Source organism: Magnolia sinica, chromosome 3, assembly GCF_029962835.1.
Source record: "Magnolia sinica isolate HGM2019 chromosome 3, MsV1, whole genome shotgun sequence".
NCBI classification, from domain to species: Eukaryota; Viridiplantae; Streptophyta; class Magnoliopsida; order Magnoliales; family Magnoliaceae; genus Magnolia; species Magnolia sinica.
In genome coordinates this window covers 12,627,798-12,648,478 of record NC_080575.1, presented here as the reverse complement: position 1 = coordinate 12,648,478, position 20,681 = coordinate 12,627,798, and the positions used below count along the sequence as shown (strand labels likewise).

At 39.5% G+C, this 20,681-nt stretch overlaps 1 protein-coding gene across 1 annotated transcript in view; it reads right to left on the bottom strand.

Moving 5' to 3' along the window:
- The window catches only part of LOC131239542 (beta-galactosidase 9), a 73,378-nt gene that overhangs the window by 28,747 nt on the left and 23,950 nt on the right, over positions 1 to 20,681 (bottom strand). Inside the window, exons 12-13 of the mRNA XM_058237300.1 lie at positions 16,445 to 16,674; positions 12,845 to 12,960 (exon numbers count right to left, since the gene is read on the bottom strand). Of these exons, the coding sequence (XP_058093283.1) occupies positions 12,845 to 12,960; positions 16,445 to 16,674 (346 nt within the window). The remainder of the gene's footprint in view (positions 1 to 12,844; positions 12,961 to 16,444; positions 16,675 to 20,681) is intronic.

The window sequence follows — 20,681 nt, the reverse complement described above, 5'->3', positions numbered from 1 at the left end:
ACATGGTTAAAGCTCCCAATGCATATAAGTGGGTGCATGCAATAATAGACGATCGTTGGGAAAGGACGCTTTCTCACCCACTACATCAGGCTGGTAAGTACCTATATGGATTTTTTTCCCATATGCAATAATAAATGAGGGTTGTACTGATGTGTATATGTTGGTAGCGTATTTCCTAAATCCCAAATACCACTACAATCGGAACCTCTTCGAAGATAATTCATTAAAGAGGGCTGTGCATGGTGTATGATCACTTATTCCCCGACTGTCCGGGGAAAGGCACCTTTGGTAGTGAGGTAAATATGTTTCACACTTACATTCTCATTATCTTCACCTCAATCATTAAATACTTATTCTAGTTGCTATACGCCATCAACAGATTATTAAATTCCGCGACGCAGTTGGTATGTTTGGGTGTCACCCTGCAGTGAAGTCAAGGAACGCCATGATGCCATGTAAGTCACTATAGTAAACTTAACTTTTATATTATTTTGGAAAATCTAGGATAATGAAAGAATCTTATGATATGCAGGTGAATGGTGGTCCATGTATGGGACTGACTGTGAGGTTTTACAACGACTGGTCGTCCGTGTGCTTGCACAGACGGTGTCCTCGTCACCCTGTGAAAGGAATTGGAGTACATTCTCCCTCATACATACAAATAAACGTAATAGATTAGGGTATAAGAGGCTTCAGAAGCTAGTGTATTGTCACTACAATATGAAGTTACAAGAGAGGTTGCTCCGCTCGGAAGGAAGAAGAAAAGCACAAGAAGACCCACTGAACCTGATGACGGTCAGACAGCATGCATATGCTGAGGATGCGGAGGATGACCTAGTTTACCAGTGGCTTAGGTCGGATGACTTAGATACCTCGGATGGGCGACCAGAGCCACATATTGCGGCAGAAGCAGAGACACAAGGGATTGATGTTGACAAACATGTGGAGCAGCAGAGGTCTCCTGATGAGGCATTCGACCCATTAACGAGGAGTCCGGAGGGCAGCCCGCGACAGTCACTATCACGCGGGACACATGGCGCGGAAACATTGTCTGACACCAAGACTGAGTCAAAGTGATGCGGGAAATGAGTCCGGTGATGATGATGGCAGCGATAAGGGTGATGATGACTCCGATGACAGTAAGGATGATGATGGTGGTGGTGGTGGTGGTGGCGACGGGGATGGTGGCGACACAGGTGGGAGTCAGGATAAGAGGCCTCTTAGCCCTTTTACCGGGGAGGAGAATTTCGATCATTCCACGCAGGACCCTGACCATGTTTCTCGACCAGGAGAACCACGACCTCGTCTTGTTTACAATAAAACATACACGCGTCAAAAGCTACTACAGAAAAAGAAGACTCATAAACTTTCAGATTTTGAGGAGCTGCTAGCAAAATGCATGAGGGACACAAGCGTTCGTGGCAAGTGAGGTGGCTCTAGATTTGGATCACGGACGAGGGAGGGGAGCTCGAGTTATAGGCCATAACATGAATCTGGATCACAAACACTGGAGAGTAGCTCGAGTTCTGTGACACAGTATGGGCATGGATATGGACCTAGTGGATATGCAACGAGTGACTCCAGCAATTACGGCACATCATTTTTCAACCTTGGTCAGGAGTTCACTTCTGCATATGGGCAAGGATATGAGCAGCAGTATGGATATAGCCAACAATATGGATACCAAGGAGCTTCATATGTGCCCTTCCCAGATCCATATCAGTTACAAACTGTGACGATTACGCAGTACCCACGAATGGGCGTATTGATTCAGTTCGGAGAGGATGAATACCAGCGTTATGTCAGGGAGTATCTTAACTAGTACCACTCTACTATGACTTGGGCACAACATTGTCGAATTGTGGAGCAGCAGTACTATACCCAGCCCCGTCGAGATGGAGATGATGATTACGAGCCACCACGCAACTCTATGTGGGTCTAGACCACAACTAGTCCTCATCATTGTTATGTATATTTATGAAATTTTACTTCTTCAGTTCTTATTTTGCTTTTCAATGAATTGGTTGTGTTTTCATACATGACTATGATATATTTATAAATATCATGCATTCAATTTAAATATAGTTGCATTAGTTCAGTTAAACACGGCATAACTTAGGACCCTATACAAAGGAAATTTATTATGTGCATCTTTTTTTTGAGATGTTATGATTTAAAAGTGTGTATTAAGGGCCTTTTTAACAATCCCCAAAGTTTCATTAAAAAATTCAACCATTTTCCCAATGTTTCCCCATGTTTCCCAAAAAGTGCGATAAACTATGCGATACAAACGATATATCCCGTGTGATAACCGATACGTATCTGTATCCCAAGGGTGCGATACATTGTGCGATACCGATATTTCGAACACTGCCAAGGACAAGTGCCCACAACTCTTCCAAGAAGAGAGTCTTCTTTCTATTCATTCGATGATCGGATCCCAAAGGTGTTTGGTTGGTTTCCTAATGCAAAGGGGTAAACTGAGATAGGTGGATGGAAAGCATCCTACTGCGTAACTAAACCTTTCTACATACCGTTGCACCTCATCCTCCATGACTGAATCCCAAGCAATTCATCACATTTAGATGAGTTCACCTTCAATCTCAAAACTACTTCAAAGCAAGTGATAATTTTTCGCAAATTATCAATCATTTCTTCATCCGCTTCACAAAATAAGATCGTATCGTTCGCAAATAGAAAGTGGGTAATCAACAGTCCTGAGAGAGACACCTTGAAACCTCGAATTAAACCCACTTCAAGTCCTTTTAGCAGCATCCTGCTCAAGATCTGCCACAACTACAAATAGAAACGAGGATGACGGGTCACCTTGATGCATGCCTTGAGAAGCTTTGAAGAAACCCCTAGGAGGTCCGTTTACAAGGACTAAGAAGAGAGTTCAGCCGAGACATTCTTAGATCCACGATCTCCATTTTTTGCCACATCCTAACCACCCCAAATAGTTCAAAAAGACCCAATCGACGTGACTGTAAGCCTTCTCTAAATCGAGCTTGCAAACTATCTTCGCTTTACCTCCTTTATATTAGAGTTAATATGATGCGGGATAGATGGCCTAAACTAGGATGATGCAAATAAATAAATTAATGGATTATCAGAGTAAATCAAAGCATAAAATAAAGCCAATCTACCACATATTTAGAGAAATCAAATATTCAATTAAGCTCAAGTTCAAGACCACATCACAACCCCGCAAAATCGATCCTTAAGGCTATTGATCGGACATGACCCAACGGAAAGTATAACTTCCATCTAGCACAGGATTCGCTCTAGAGTCAAGGATTGACTTGTGCTTTGCTAGGGTTTAAAATGGATTGGGGTTTGGGTTTGGAGATCAAGAAATTTGGAATTTAGAGTTTTATAAAAGGCTGGGGTTAGGGGTTAGGGTTTTATAAAATAGAGATGAAGAGAAAGGATCAAGAGGGGGGTTCGGCTCTATGGACGTTGTACGGATAGGTCCATGCAATATACGAGCACGTCCGTACAACCGTACGGACAGTGTGGTGGGGCTAGGTCGGTGTAGTCGATGATGAGTTGGGCTAATGATGATGGAGTTAGGGTTTGAGAAAGAAGAGAAAAAAATATTCAATGGAAAAAGAATGTCTGAGAGAGAGAAAGAAATACCTTGATAGGAATAAGAAAGATAACTTGGAATCACCCCAATGGTTTCACACCAAATTCCATTCATAGTAAGTTTTTTTGCTCAAAAGAAGCAATGTAGACGTCCATCATCTCAAGTCTCAAACAATATATATATAACCTAAGCAAACCCAAGTCTAGAACTATTCTTCACCGTCCGAATCTATTAACAGTCAAGATCAAAACATAAATCTCTAATAACCTAAAATAAAACTGAAAAATAAAGCAGAAATAAAGATGTGCCACACGGCACAAGGATGATCTCTAATGTGCGACGGGTACGTCCACACGTGATCAATAGCCTGGATGAACGTGATCCAACATGTCTATGGCTCGGATGTGCAAACTAGAGTATTCGTACACCTAAACCCTAGTCTCCCAACATATCCAACAGTCCGGATCACTAAACTTATTTGTGCAAGATATACAACAGCATGGTCTAACGTTTGTAACATCCAAATGTGGTCTAGGTCAGGCTGGGTGACGTCCAAACAGTCCAAAGATGTATCAAACAGTTCCAAATAAGCAGCCCACATGCATCTTCCCAGTGTGGGGTCTTAAAAAATGCACAACCATGCATGTGGGGCCTTTAACACGACTAAGAACTCGAATTGGGTCCACTGGCCCCATGTAATGATCATCCAACCATAATGAAACTAGGGTTGGAGCCTCAGCTCTCCTCTTCTAATAAACTCGTGTAGGTGCTCGAATGCCCTCGTCATAATACACTTGTGTGCTAACAAAGCACTATCCAGAATCTGCCTATTAGCTATAAAAGCACTCTGATTCTCTGAAATAATCGTCGCTAGAGCTTTCCTGGAATCTTAAAGCAAGAACCTTAATGATTATAAGGGGTCCCCAAAATCCTAATTAACCTAAAGTCCTTCAATTGCTTGGTTCCTTCCGGTTTTGGTATAAGCGCAATGAATGAAGCTCCTAATTTCTTGGGTAACCTTCCCCTGGAGAAAAACTCTTCAACAAAGGTGACAATCTCGTGTTTGATCTCTTCCCAAAAGACTTGGACAAACGCCAAGGGAAAGACATCCGACACAGGGGCTTTGTCTCTTCCAAGAGAATCCATTGCTGCCTTCAATTCCTCCCCGGACACCAATCTTTCAAGAGCCAAAGCTTGAGCTTCCGATAACCAAGGAAATTCCAAGTTATCCAACTCTCTCCAGTCTACAATTGTTCGTAAAACTGGACTATAGCGTTGCATATTTGAACCTTGTCAACCATCATTCTACCGTTAATCATCAAGCTGCCTATATGATTATTCCTCGCTCTTGTGCTTGTCGTGTTGTGAAAGAACTTAATATTCTTATCGCCTTCTTTTAGCCATGTCGCATTTGATCTTTGTCGCCATTTGATTTCTTCTTCCTTGACCCTTCTCCCATAGACATAACCCAAATCTACCCTTCTTTTACTCTCATCTTTTGTAAGCGATCCACCTTCCTCTTTCAATCCAGATCATGAATTTCTAAGAGTATTGCATTTGTTTCCTCCTTCCTACTGCCCAAGAATTCCTTCTTCCTAGCATTGAGTTTCCCTTTCAGTAAACAAAGTTTTTGGCTAAGAATGAAACCTGCATAGCCCTCCACTTGAATGAAGACCACCAATCCCTAACTAGCTTGTGGAAACCTTCGAATTCCAACCATGCCAATTCGAAATGAAACAGTCTCAACCCTAATTTTCTTCGTTAATTTCCAAAAGAATCAGGTGGTGGTCAGATACAATCCTAGGAAGCCCAACCTGTTTGGAAATGGAGAACTTCTCAACACAATCCACAGAAACTATGAACCTATTGATGCAGGACATTGTCGGCAACGCCTGCCCATTGGACCAGGTGAACATGGCTCCTTTGAGTGGCAGATCCACCATCTTGTTACGTTGAACCCAATCAAAGAAGTCTTTCATACTAGATGTAATCTTCCTGTTCCTTAGCTTCTTGAAAGAAAACCATGTGACATTGAAGTCACCACCCACACACCATGGATATGGCCATTTGATTGCTTCTAGTTCATCCCAAGAAAGAGACCTACGACCAGACTAACACCAGCCATATACCGACATGAAAGTTCAAAGAAAATCGGAACCCGTCCTTAAGCACGACAAAAACGGAGAACAAACCCACCCACACATCTACTTTGACCCACTTTTGATTATTCCAAGCAACTACAATCCCCCTTGCTACGCCCGTTGCATCCAGTGCCACCCAATCTTTTGACTTGATCCCCTACATGGGGTCGAGTGTTATGCCGTAGAAGGATTAGAGCTTCATTTCTTGGAGAGATACCAGTTGCACATTTTCCTTTCGGCAAACATCCCTGATTTGCAGTCTTTTATCCCTACACCCCAACCCCTAAACATTCCAAGATAGAAGCTTTATTGAGAAACCTTCATACCCTCGAGCCTACTCTTTTGTGCATAAATTATGTTGTCTAGGTCATAATTGACGGTTGACTCTAGATTGCACAATTCCCGCCATCCCTTGGGCAATTTCCTTATTCTCACCACCTGCCAGGCTTATAACCACTGCCTGCCTCTTTCTGTCACAAATTACATTACCACTTTGACGTTGTCATCTTAATGTCCATAAGATATGACCACCATTCTCCACACCCAACCCAACGTGTCTTTCATCCATTTCTTATCATGGGCAGAGGGCTTACGACTCTCGACATAACAATCCTAGGAAAATGTTGCTTTATAACAACATTATGTCTCTGCGTATTATGAGTCACCCACCTAGTCACGGATAGATCCTTACAATGGCCTTCTCTCATCCTTGTCAACTGAAGAGGAGTTACGTTCAATTGTTCCTCGCCCTCCAGTATTTCATTGACCATTGGGTTGTTGCCTTCAAAATGTCAGGGAAGAGGTAACGACTCATGATCTCCTTCAACCGTCTCAGCCAACTGAATTGGTTTGTCCTTTGTTACTAGAGAAGCTTCAAATCGAACTCAAGGAACTCCGCCCTCATGTTCTCCGTCCGAGGGATGAACATAACACTGCCTTTGATTCAAAACATGGGAACCTTCAAACTCCTGAGGAGAAAGCCATCCTTTAAAAGAAATTAATTTCAACGCATCGCATGTGGTAGACTTAAGTGGCACACGAGTTGGCAGACTTAAGTGGCACACGAGTTGGGGTGGATGCACTCTCCTTGCGGTCAAGATAAGGCACGAGGGCATCAAGGGATAAGGCTCAGTCCCCTTCCACTTGTCTCTCCTCCGCACGAACATGGGCCTTCCAGAAACGTTGATCGCTCCACTTCAATACTAGATACGCCGCATGATCCTCTAATGCCTTCTAATACATCATAAAGCATAGCTACAATCCCATCCCAAACCAAAAAGGAGTTCGAGCCTACTTTATCGGATTCTACTTCGGAATCACTCTTAGACGCCTTTGAGCCACATGTCGAGCTCTCTTCTTCTCCTTCTGACGATGCAGTTGCCTCGTACATCTCATCCCTCCACGTGTTTACAAGCAAGGCTTCATCTCCTTGATACTGGCAACACCTCTGGCCCTATTCTTCTCCTCCTGCCATTTGTAAGCATGAGATGACATCCCATCTCCATCCACTCCCACACGCTCAACACGAGCATTCATCCCGGGCAGCCAACTGTACACCTGCAATGTTTGGATGGGATCCCCAACCATCTCGACCCTCTAATGAAACCTGGAGACACGTGTCAAAATTTTGTTGTCACCTCCCCGAGCACTAATCAACTGCGGACACATCCCCCAATTCCCCTCTAGAGTCCCGTGAGAGCACTGAAACGGTACTCCATCTTCCTCCAAGGCAGTTCCGCATGAAGCGGCCTTTCCTCCTTTCTTCCTGCTTTTCCAGACTTCCGCCCATCGGCGCAGCAATTCTCTTAGCACCCTCTCCACCTTTAACTAAAATGGAGGTTTGCCCAACTTTAATCAAGATGGAGGTAGGGTGATGAACCCCCTTTAAGCTTTTCACCGAAACTCCGGTTGCATTGACTTTAGCTCCTGATTCAATGTCAGGATCAATGGTCACCACCCGCCCCAGCACGATCCAAGGACCCTAAAGACCTCAAAAAACCAAAGCTCGACAAGAACTCCCCCGATAAGGACCCAGGCCTCTTCCTTGCCGAAAGCCGACATGTCCTTCCCACTTCCGCCATCTTAACATCGGTCCCCCCACCTTTGTATACAGCCTATCGACCTCCACCCCCGGTTTTACCACAATCCAGATTTCGTCTTCTCACCAAGCATAACAAAAATTCCTTGTCGAATAAACCACATATTTCCTTCACCCATTTTCTAATATCCTCCAAGGTCAACACCTCCACTTAAGGAAATTCTTATCCTCCACTACCTGAGGGTCAACATAGACAAATGTTTCTTCCACGCTTCCCTTCTTCCAAACCCATGGTCTATCGTCTCTCATCGCATTCGTCGAAACCCCCGCGGTCTTCTTCCCTTGTCAATTCTCCCCTTTCGTTGACCCTACTACCACTTCCGCAATGGTTTGATTGTCCAAATGTTACTTCTTCTCCTCCGTTTTCAAAACCGGAGCACCATCTCTCTCAATAGTTTTTGCCTTTTGTTTCAACTGAAGGATAAACTTCCCATTCGTCTCTCGCTCTATCATGATGTTAACTTCTTTTGTCCCATATCTAGGTCGTTGCATAGAGATCTTAACGCCTCTGAAACGATGACTGTGTAGGCTTGCCACCGCCCTTTTGACCTCCTCATTCATCGCCATTCGAACGAACGTGAACCCTCTGAGGGACCCTGATTTCTGATGTCGCGGAATAATAACTTCTTTGACATCTCCCAGTCCACCTAAAACCTTGGAAAAAGCATATTTGTCCCATTCTGGAGGAAAAGATTCCACAAACATTATCGGGAAAACTGATGATAGTGTTAATGGTCGACTACCTTCTAACCTCCTGCTCTTCTTTCCTTGGACCTTCACCCACCCTTCCTCGCTACCCTCCTCTTTCCCTTCACCAAAGACTCCCTCCCTGTATCTCCACCTTCCCCTTTCCCTTTGGATCATCAACAGCTATCCAACCATCCTCTGCCCTTTACCAAGATCTTCTCATAGAAGCTACCTCCCTCCCCTCTCCTGATGAGGACATCGTGCACACGCACGCCCGCACACCACCACCCCTACGCACGTACGTACACAGAAGGACCCCACCATCGATCTGGCTCGATGACGACGTCCAGGGAGGGCCTCCTAGTTAGAAGACAAGTTTTGGTTAAAAAAAGTGGGCTCAAGAAAAGCCCATCATGGGATCTCATGATCGTGGCCCACTCATCGGATTCATTTCATATTTTAAGTTTTGCTTATTGTTATTATTTAGAACATTGTGAACACTTTAGATTTCTCTGTTTGGTTTTTATTTTAGTTTACTTCATCGCCAAGTAATAGGTTGTGCACATAGTGCGAGTTTTGGGGTATAGGATTTTCCCTATAAATAGGCACCCCTTGTAGTTCTTTTGATTCATTGAAGTTAATAAAAGAATTCCTGCTTTATTTTTCTGCTCTCTTCGTGAGTTGTGGAAGAATTCAAAAGTGGGTGCAAAGCCTTCCCTTTTCAAAGGGCTAACTACCGTGGTGCAAAGCCACATCGATCCCGATTCACCACCATCCTCCATCTTTTTTTCCATCTTCCCCCACCATCCGTACTTCGAATTCGTCCTTTTGTTGCATCAGATTTCTTCATTACAGCAGGTTTCCAGATTTCAGCCCGCAGGCGAGCTGAAACTTCGGCGGAGCACCACGCACAAACCGTACATCGGATCAAGCTGAGATTTGGGAGTTTTGGAGACCATCCCTGGCCGACCAGGGCCAAGGTGGCCTTTTTCTGAATAGTGGGCCCCACACACGTACGGCCGGGATCACACCAAGGTGTCCCGTATCGGTATCGGTTGGCGTAACGGTGACCTCCAAAACCGATACGGATACGGGGGCGTAACGGTGATACGGGGGTAATTTTTTTTTTGTCAAAAAAATATGAAAAAATATGGATTAAATCCGGAATATTCTAAGCATTCCAAATATGCATTCATTTATAAATTGGAACATGTTTATGGTGGTGTAACGGTCCACTCTTTGGTGAGAAGTTGTATCGGACTATCTGATGAATTTATGAACCAGATAACCTGAATTTGACTAAAAAATTCATATATTTAATTTTCTAACTATCTACTATCAATGATAGATATATTAGAATGAATGTAATATGAAAATATCTTACATTTAGGTGTTTGCAATTATTTTTGAGGGCCAAAATTCATGCGTAAATAGAAAAAATATATAAAATATATATAAAATGGCACCCCAAATATGTAAAATGCACATTAACATGTTCTACTATGATTAACACATCATATGATGTCATTAAAACAGCAAAAGAATCATTAAAAATGATTTTCGAATTTTCAAAAAAGGGCCGAAATAAATGCGTAAATAGAAAAAAATATTAAAAAATATAAAATGGCACCCCAAATATGTAAATTGCACATTAACATGTTCTACTATGATTAACACATCATATGACATCATTAAAACAGCAAAAGAATCATTAAAAATGATTTTTTGAATTTTCAAAAAATGGCCGAAATAAATGCGTAAATAGAAAAAATATAAAAAAATATAAAATGGCACCCCAAATCTGTAAAATGCACATTAACATGTTCTACTATGATTAACACATCATATGATGTCATTAAAACAGCAAAAGAATCATTAAAAAATGATTTTCGAATTTTCAAAAAAAGGGCCAAAATAAATGCGTAAATAGAAAAAATATTAAAAAATATAAAATGGCACCCCAAATCTGTAAAATGCACATTAACATGTTCTACTATGATTAACACATCATATGATGTCATTAAAACAGCAAAAGAATCATTAAAAATGATTTTTCGAATTTTCAAAAAAGGGCCAAAATAAATGCGTAAATAGAAAAAAATATTAAAAAATTATAAAATGGCACCCCAAATCTGTAAATTGCACATTAACATGTTCTACTATGATTAACACATCATATGAACTCATTAAAACAGCAAAAGAATCATTAAAAATGATTTTTCGAATTTTCAAAAAAGGGCCAAAATAAATGCGTAAATAGAAAAAAATATTAAAAAATATAAAATGGCACCCCAAATCTGTAAAATGCACATTAACATGTTCTACTATGATTAACACATCAAATGGCATGATTAAAACAGCAAAACAACCATTAAAATTTGATTTTTCGAATTTTAAAAACCAAAATTCATGCGTAAATAGAAAAAAATATTAAAAAATTATTAAATGGCACCCCAAATCTGTAAAATGTACATTAACATGTTCTACTATGATTAACACATCATATGACATGATTAAAACAGCAAAACATATTAAAAAAAGTATAAATACCTATTTTTGACGAATTTCTGAAAAATGGCCCACCGAGCTTTGATTCAAAAAAATCTGTGATATAATGTGTTTTTATCTCAAATACCTAGCTAAGGTTGGTCGAAATTAGTAGTAGAAGGAGTGAAAAACAGTTTGGAAGCAAAAGGTTTCAAAAAAACAGCAAAAAACGAGCTAAAAATGAAAAAAAAAAAAAGTTACCGTTTCGGGCCCGTTACGGGCCTGTAACGGCCCGTTACGGCCGTTACACCCCGTAACGGGCCCGTATCGGCCGATACGGGTACAAAATATCGTATCGGCCGATACGGCCCCGAAACGGGTAACGGTTCGCACCGTTACCGTTACGTATCGGCCGATACGGCCGATACGTAACCGATTCGGCACACCCTGGATCACACACACGTCCGTCTAAGCCATTGTTGCTGTCCACACGTGGGATCATCTTTTGGCTCAAGTTTTTATCCTCTTTTATCCTCTCATAGCCGTTTTTTCATGAATCCTAGCCCTAGATTACGTTTTCCCTAAGTTATTTGCCAATTTTCTTACCCTAGGGTTCCCCGAATTGGAATTTCTGAATCCCTTGGATTAGGGACTGATTACTATGCATACGTGAATGATTATTTCTTATCTTTGAGTATCGTTTGGTTCATAATTTTTATTGATCCAACCCTATCATGTATAGGCCTGGACCCACATAGATTCCCCTTAATTGAATGTTTAGACTTTCATATGGGATATGGAATTTGTGTAATTGTTTCTGAACTAACGTGATCTTAAGCCTGAAATCTCGCATATCATATTTAATTTTCATGTCCTGCATCATCTCCCCTATGATATCTTTCCCTCCTATTTACCTTCTGCCTAAGTATTGTGTCTGTTAAGCCTCTTTTTTCTCTTCCCTTCCAGTCATCTATAATCCATCTACCTCTGCTCGACTCGCCGACTTTGGAATCTAAGTATCGTTTTCTCTGCAGCGCTTCTGGGTAGTAGATTTTTTTTCCTTTACCTCCACTCCTTTCTTCATCTAAGGCCTATAGATTCTTTGTATTTCTTCTCATATGCTCCGCACAATTCGATTCAATAACCTCTTGGTCACAAGGTAACTTCAACCACCTTGCCCAATCCAACACGAACATTTCACCTTTTCTCATTTCTCAATCTTATTAAACCCAAGCCGGAAAAGATACAAAAAAAGGAATAAGAGTAGGAAATGGATGGTGCAGGATCAGGATAAAGGGCAATATGGGTGACATGGTGTCCCCTGGGAACCATCATATCAATCGTTTGGATAAACAAAGAACACAATGATGATATCTCATGCAAATGTCGGGCCATTCATTAGGTAGGTCAATGTAAACATTACTAGCTCAAAAAATCAAGTGGCTCCACTCATCTGTTCACATGGATGAGAAAGATGGAAAGGAAGAATGAGCAACAATTTATATGCAATATAATCTCGAGATATACTTACATACATGGACTAACCCAACTTTTGTCAATCATATTCAAGTTTAACCTCACATGATAAATGGCTTAGTTCTCTCACAAGTGTGGCATGGTGCTATCTGTTCAATGAAGAAAAACCCTCAATATCTCACAAGCAATTCCCTTTGCACTTCCCTCGATGATTAAAAGGGGGCTTTAGGAGTTAGGGCTCTTACTAATATTGCATTTAGAAGGAGGTGCTGTTAATTTATTTTTGTAAGGGAGGTGGGAGTAGTTTTGGGATTTTACAAGGAGACCAGAATAAAAAGCCCAAAAAACAAAAAATTAAGTTAATACCTGCAAGCTGACCATTCACAAAAATGCGAACCACATCACGTATGCTTCCGATTATGAGTTTGGGATAAACTTGACTTGTCTCCCAATAGGAACTGTCTTCATCAGAAATATGTATTCTACATTCCAATTGATGTTAAATCCGCATTAGTCAACAGCAATTAGAATTAGGAATAAGCAAGGCAGCACATGTTACTAACATAGCAACCAAAATCTTACCATTGATATTTGAAATGTAAAGATAGTCATAGCATTTGTTCCTAAGAATTCAATTATGCTTGACACTAAGGACCGGTTTGGATTGAGGAAAAACAAAACAAATGAAAAGAATAATGATTATCCAATGATGGATTCCATGGATGCCTTTTTTGGGGATCTTGTTTGAATAGCAAGTGGAGATCTCATATCTTGTGCTACGGAAATCAACTGAGGAATAGTGTAATGATTGATATGTGGAATCCACTACTAATTTTGATATCCAAATACAGTGAAATATCCCATCATGGGAAAGGTGCTTCATTTTCCTTCGTCCTTCTGTTTTACCACAATCCAAATAGGCCCTAATGGTTTTGCAAAGTCACAAATACTGAGGAAGTCAGTATTGATGATAACGTTTATTTATCACAGTTCCAAGAGGGAGAAAAAAAAAAACTGTAGAACCCTTGATTATGGAGCATCTTCATCTATGTTAGACACAACTCAAACCAACGGGAGATGATCATGTAATCCAATAATAGAAGTAGTGGGAATTAAATGCCTAAATCGCTAGAATCAAGAATTTAAATAGTGGTTTGAAGTGTTATTCACCCAACTCGTCCTTTTCAGTCCCAAATTGGTCGATTCCGGTGCCATATCAAACCGGTGATTCATTTTGTTTCAGACCGAAACTTATACGACTCAGACTATACCGAGAGTTATTGGACAAGTTTTAAAACTTTAACTAGAATTGATAAAATATGCACATCACACAAGAATATTGGAATGGAGAGGGACACAGCTTGTTGAAATTGAAATCTCTCCACTAGCTACAAGTACTTATCCAAGAACTCAAAATTTCAGAGAAGTGTAGTGCCTTCTACATCCTAGAGCAATCTTTCTTATAGACCCTATAGACACGTCCTAAAATTCCTAGGAAATCTCTAACCAAGATTTTCTAATTCTTGAGTTTGATTCCAAACCAATCCAATCCATGGTTTTCAACCAAGACACTACTTGGGACTCGATCATCAGATCAGATCAACCCATCGATTCCCGAGTCAAATGGGCAGGCCAAAAAGATTTTTGCTATAATTTTTATCATTTTTTATTATAATCAATAGTTTTCAAACAATTCAGTATGTCAGGTCAACCCGCCAAGTCCCGGGTTGATTAAGTAGGTCAAAATTATTTTTTATTCATATCATATTTTATTATTTTTGCCATATTTTATTATTATAACTTGCGAGTCATATTTTCAGATTCATGTTGGAAGTTTTGGCATATGTTTGACGCTAGCTGTCAATGTAAAGAGTAACGATGCAACCCTCCTTTACCCAAGCTGGGGAGTGGCAATGAAAGCATATTACAACTGGCACAATGTTATAGACTATTACATAAGTTTATTACAATCGAGTGCTATCTAATAGTCTACCACATAGGTTGATTACAATCAAGCAGTATCTAATAGTCTACTACATAGGTTGATTACAATCTACCATTGAAGCTATTTTCTTACTTGGACAATTGATGGAGAAATGTAGGGAGAGGAGAAAGGATCTCCATATGGTTTTATTGACTTAGAGAAGCTTAGAATACAGTCCATAGAGAGTTAGTCTGGTGGGTGTTGGGAGAGAACGGAGTTTCAAGAGGATATATTAACATGATTAATGATATGTACAAGGGAGCAATAACAAATGTGTGGACCACTAGTGGAGAGACAAGTGAGTTCCCAATTATTGCAGGCTTGCACCAAGGGTCAGCATTGAGCTTGTACCTTTTCACATTGGTTATAGACGAATTAATGAGGCATTTGTAGGAAGAGATACCATGGTGTATGTTGTTTGCAGATGACATAGTTTTGATTGACAAGATGAGAGAGCGCATAAAAACAAAGGTAGATTTATGGAGAGATGCTTTAGAATCTAAAGCATTTAAAATTAGTCAGACTAAGGGACTGTTTTATAGAACTTACTTTTAGCACTTACCACTGAAATTTGATATTTTCAATGATTTCACTGATTCAAATCATTTGGCAAATCCAACTTAAAGTGATTAAATTAATTTTAACTGAAAGTATGGGCTTTTTTTTCAACTCCCCTCCCTTCACTTAATGTTGAAGGATGAAGGCCGAATGCCAAAAGTGGTGGTGCATTAAAATTCCTTTTCACTCTTGACTAAAATATCCCTAAAATTATTTCAAAATTACAATTCAGCACTTTAATTTTCAGCAATTAAATTAACTTTCAGAGCTCATTTTTCAGTTTATTGAACGGCACCTAAGACAATATATGAAGTGCAATTTTAGTAACAATAGGAGTGGGAACGAGAAATTAGTAAAGATTGTTGACTGAGAAGTTTCCTAAAATCACTACTTTTGATATCTAGGATCGATAATTCATGAGTGTGGAGAGATTGAGACGGATGTTGCTCATAGAATTTAAGCGGGGTGGAAGAAATGGATGGTTATAAGACCTGCCACGCTTTATGCAAAAGAATGTTGGGCAGTTAAGGAACAACATGTCCACACGATGAGTGTAGTTGAAATGAGGATGTTAAGATGGGTAAGTGGCAAGACAAGGATAGAATTAGAAATGAATGCATTCGAGGGAATTTAGGAGTAGCACTAATGGGTAATAAGATGAGGTAAAGTAGACTTTAGATGGTTTAGTCATGAGCAATGGAGACCTAGAACTAAGCTGATTAGGAGTGAGTTGGTAAAAGGTGAAGGCTCTAAAAGGGCAAGGGGAAGGCCCAAAAGGACGTGCGTGGAGGTAGTAAGAAAAGACTTGATGACCTACAGTCCAAGTAACTGAAGTTATGGCCCTTGATAGAGTGGAGAAGAGAAGGATTCCCAATTAATTGGGACAAGGCTTAGATGATGAGGATGATGAATATGCCGAGTCCCCGTCAACTACACGGGGCTTTCTCTTCCCTTTTACCACTTCCCTCTTTCATCTTCCTCTTCCCTCCTCCACTTTCACCCTTTTCCCACTCTTTTCTCTAACCTCTTGCCTCATCCCACTTCCTCTTCCTTCTTTCCTCCTCTTCTTCTTCCTCTTCTTTTTCTTCTTATGCTTCTTCCTCAGGTCAACTAGGTCGCCGAGATTTACCTCGACAAAATTATGATCGTGCACAAGGCCTTGAAACAAAGGAAGCAAACACGTATGTCCAAGTCACTACTATAACAAGGCTCCATTCTCAAATTATGAGTACCAGTTGATAATTCTACCTCAAGAATGTGTTTAATTCATCAAGATATAAACTACACAAACTGAATAAATGGCTAAAAGATATCCTTTCACCGACTCTTTAAATACATCTGCTAACCTAACAAACAAGGACACATGCAATCAGTTTAACTATGAAATTTATTCCAAGTAATTCAGAATTTAAGCACTAACATACCTGCAAACATACCATAGGTAATCAGAGGTGTCCTTTGTTACATTTAGATGCTCTAGTATGCCTTGTGCAGTAAAATTGTTCTCACCCCACTCACCAATCGGCTCCTTTGAAGTCACCCAGGTCGTAGAGATCAAACGATCCTCACGAAGTAATTGATATCCAGGTTCAGTTATATTCGAAAAACAAGAAGAACCAAGTTCAGCTGTTTTGATGGAAATCTGGGCCCCAACCTGGAACAAACATGCGTAGCAAGACTTTAATCAAAGAAGCCAGTTTGTAATGAAATATTTTTTATGTTAAAGAAGTGTGGGTACAAGGAGTAGATACAGATTGGTGGAACATCTCTAATCATTGATAGTGATGAACAAATGTAATATACAGGAAGTAGTTAGAAATGATGAGGTAACATCTGCGGAAATATACCTAACTAAACGTTTTACAGCTTACTCAGATCATCTTCTCATTCTAAATGTGAAAATGAGTTCAGTGTCCATATTCATAACCTAAAATTGAATGAGGGTTGGTGTTCTATTGTTTAGCAGGTTTCAAGAGGAAAGTTACTCTCAGATTCAAGCACTATCAGCTCTTCCCTAATTTGCAAATGATACTTACTAAGACACAGTCAATGCGATATAAAATGGTCAGGAATAAGGTGTTCAGCTTGTGGTTAACAGTAGATTAAATCCTAATCTTCCGAGAGAGAGAGAGAGAGAGAGAGAGAGAGAGAGAGAGAGAGAGAAGGAAAAAAGCAAAGGTTGATCGAATCCTGGACAAGATACATCAGAAATAAGCATAAACGAAGCATCTTTTATTAAATACTATATAGATTTCAACTTGTGAATGATAAAATTAGAAAGAAACAAGGTAAAGAAACATTGAAACATTGAAGAGAAAGGATGAGAGAGAGAGAGAGAGAGTCTTAAGCCAGTGCTGGTTTTGTCATTTTGTGAATAAATGCTCTTCCTCTTTCTCAAGGTAGCATCCTAAAGATTGCTATTTGGTTTTCATTTGATTATAGGTCTAATTATAGGTCTACAATGTTTAATTCCTAGTATATCCTTGCATGACCACAGGGAATATGTTTCGCGTGAGGACAATTTTTTTATTCTTTGGAAAGATTTCACATGAGGACGAATTAAGAAATAAATAAGATGAATAAAAAATAAATAAGATGAGGATAACAAATTCCCATGTATTATACGAATGTGTATTTTCTTGTCACTGTCAATATTTTAAATATCGATGATATCGGCGGATATATCCCATGATATATCTTGTATCCCACCTATGCAATACAAAACGCACAGGTACTGCCAATATATCCCACATGTTCGATCCAGTGAACATTTCCAATTTTTTATCCCATTTTTTTGTTGAAATTATGATAAATCAATGTCAATGGTTACAAAACCATTGGTTCTTCATGTTTTGCATGAAAAATCATGGAGTTGGAGCTTTGATTTCGATATCCATTGGCTCTTCATGTTCTGACTCACCGCTAACAACAAAATTTCATGTCATTATTCAAATTCCCATGAGGATAACATTTGTCACTAGGAGGAAGAATCACACTCATCAAAGCAGCCCTATCTAACCTTCCCATCTATTTTGTGCCATTATTCGAATGCCCAAAGTGTATTCTGGGCAAGTTAGAAAAATTGAGGCACAACTTTCTATGGAAAGGGGCAAAAGAGAAGCACGAGTTCCACCTTCTCAACTGGGAAGAGGTATGCAAATAGATCAATGAAGGAGGGGCCGGTATTAGAGTCTTGGAGTTGAGGAATGCAGCTTTGCCTAGGAAATGGCATTGGAGGTTCAAAAGGAAGGAGGGTAAGATGTGGAGAGAATTTATTGCTTCCACGTATGGTGTCCAACCAGGGGTGTGGGAAATAAAAAATACATCAGTGTATCATGCTTTGGGGATTTGGAGGGCCATTATTTCTATAGGGCCCCTATTCAAGCGTAGGGTCACGTTTTCTCTTGGAGATGATTCTCAGATTTTAATTTTGGGAGGATATTTGGTGTGGAGAAAGACCATTGGAGTTGGATTTTCCTTTAATGGCGAATTTAGCCCCGTTGAGAAACATTATGGTTGACAAGTGTTTTTCTAGAAATGGGGCAAGTGGTGTGTGGTGCCTTCCTGGTCGTAGGGATCTTTCAGATGATGATGTCACGGAATGTGCTAACTATTGGAGCGGCTTGTTCACTTTTATCCATCTCCCATTTCCAAGGATGCTTTGGTTTGGAAAGGTGGTTCATCCAGAAAATTTGTAGTTCAATCCTTCTACAAGCTAATCCGGTCATCCTCATGCCCACCTAGGATGGAATTCTTTTACAAATTTGGTTCTATAGAGCTCCCTCTAAGGTGGTCTCCTTTGTGTGGTTGGTGGTAGAAAGAGAGTATTAACAATTGACAACCTTCAGAAAAGGGCCATGACACTTCCCTATATCTCTGCCTTATGTGTATGAGGGAGGCAAAATCAATAGATCACTTGTTCATTCATTGTTTCTTCACAATGAAAGTTTGGTCTGCCCATTTAGCATGTTTTGGGGTAGATTGGGTAATGCCGTTAACAACAGAAGAGTTACTTAAGGCTCGACAAAATATGAATTTTTCTATGGTCAGCTTAGCATTGTGGCGCTTGGTCATAATGGCAGTTCTTTAGAATATTAAGCGAAATAGGCATAGTTTCCAAGGTAAGAAACGTCCTTGCAAGAAGATAGTGTGGAATTCTAAAATAGATGTTTTAGCTTGGGCTTCTAGGGTGAAACACGTAAATGTTGAAGCAGTGGGTTCCACGCTTGGGTTCTATTCTTTTCTGTTTGTTTTAAGCGGCTTTTCAATAATAAAAATTTGTTAACCTTTAAAAAAACAAAATTTCACTAAAACAGTTAGAAGTGTTATATCAATATGAATATATACGTCAGTGGATATTGGGTAGTCCAATAAATGAATTCATAGTGCAGAGGTCACCTTTCCACATCAAGAAGGGAGTCAACTCTATAAAACGATATTGGGTAGAGAATGTTATTAATTCTATTAAACAATATTGGGTACAATATACAAACATATCAACGAACAAATACAAAATTACAACACGGGTCCACACTAGAAAGACTAACATATGCATATTGCTCATACAAATATCAATGAAGAAATAGCATATGAATGAGTTTGAGATCTCTATTAGAATAATAGACAATGCTCAATCAGTGTGTTAGGATGTACATTGCAACATAACATATGTAGTGTGTCACACTAATTAATCATAAGATTAAATCATCATTACCAGAAAACAATGTTTTAAATATCGATAATATTGGCCGTAGTGTTCAAAGTATTGGTATCACTACAAGTTTCGTTGGTCGAGGATACGAAACAATATTGATATCGTCAATAATATCGTTGATAACCAAAAATGTGAGAAAACATGTGGAAAACAGTAGAATTTTCAATGAAACTACAGGAGATGCTAAAATACGCATATTTGCATATTTAGGAATAAAAAATTTACAAAAAGAATGTATACATAATAAGTTTTCATTTAATGGGTGTTTAAAAGCATGTGTCATTGTAAGAAACAGTCTAACCATCCCTTCCATCCCATTTAACCATCCAATCATCCATCAAACCTTCCATCCAAACATTCATTGATATTGCAAAATATCGACAACTCATGATATTTTGCAAAGAAGTCATCAACAACAAGAAAGAAAACAAAAGATTGTGGTCTTTATATCATGCATGTTGCGATATTGATAATATTGAGATACTATCAATATTGGCAACAGCAAATTGAAAACTGCATACAACAATGCACTTATAAAAAAATTTGAAATATATTTTTTTTTTAATAAACAAACTTTCTGTGATATCTCTACGTTGGTGATATTATTGAAATATCGCCGATGCACTTTTGATACAAGCGTCACCTAGAATTTACACAGTCGAAAATATTGGCGATACATTGGCGATATTGATATATTAGCAAATACAAGCGATGCCTGGAATTCACAAAATTGAAAATATTGATGATATCGATTCGTTGGCGGTACTTAGCAATACATTGTTGATGCTTGGAATTTCTAATACTACCGATGCTATCTGTATCGCCAAGCTGGAGATAATGATAATATCAAAGATATTTCGATACTATAGGAGATAATCCAAACAATGATCGACCGATATTATCAATATTGCTCCTCAGCCCATCCATTGATCAGTATTGAATGCCCA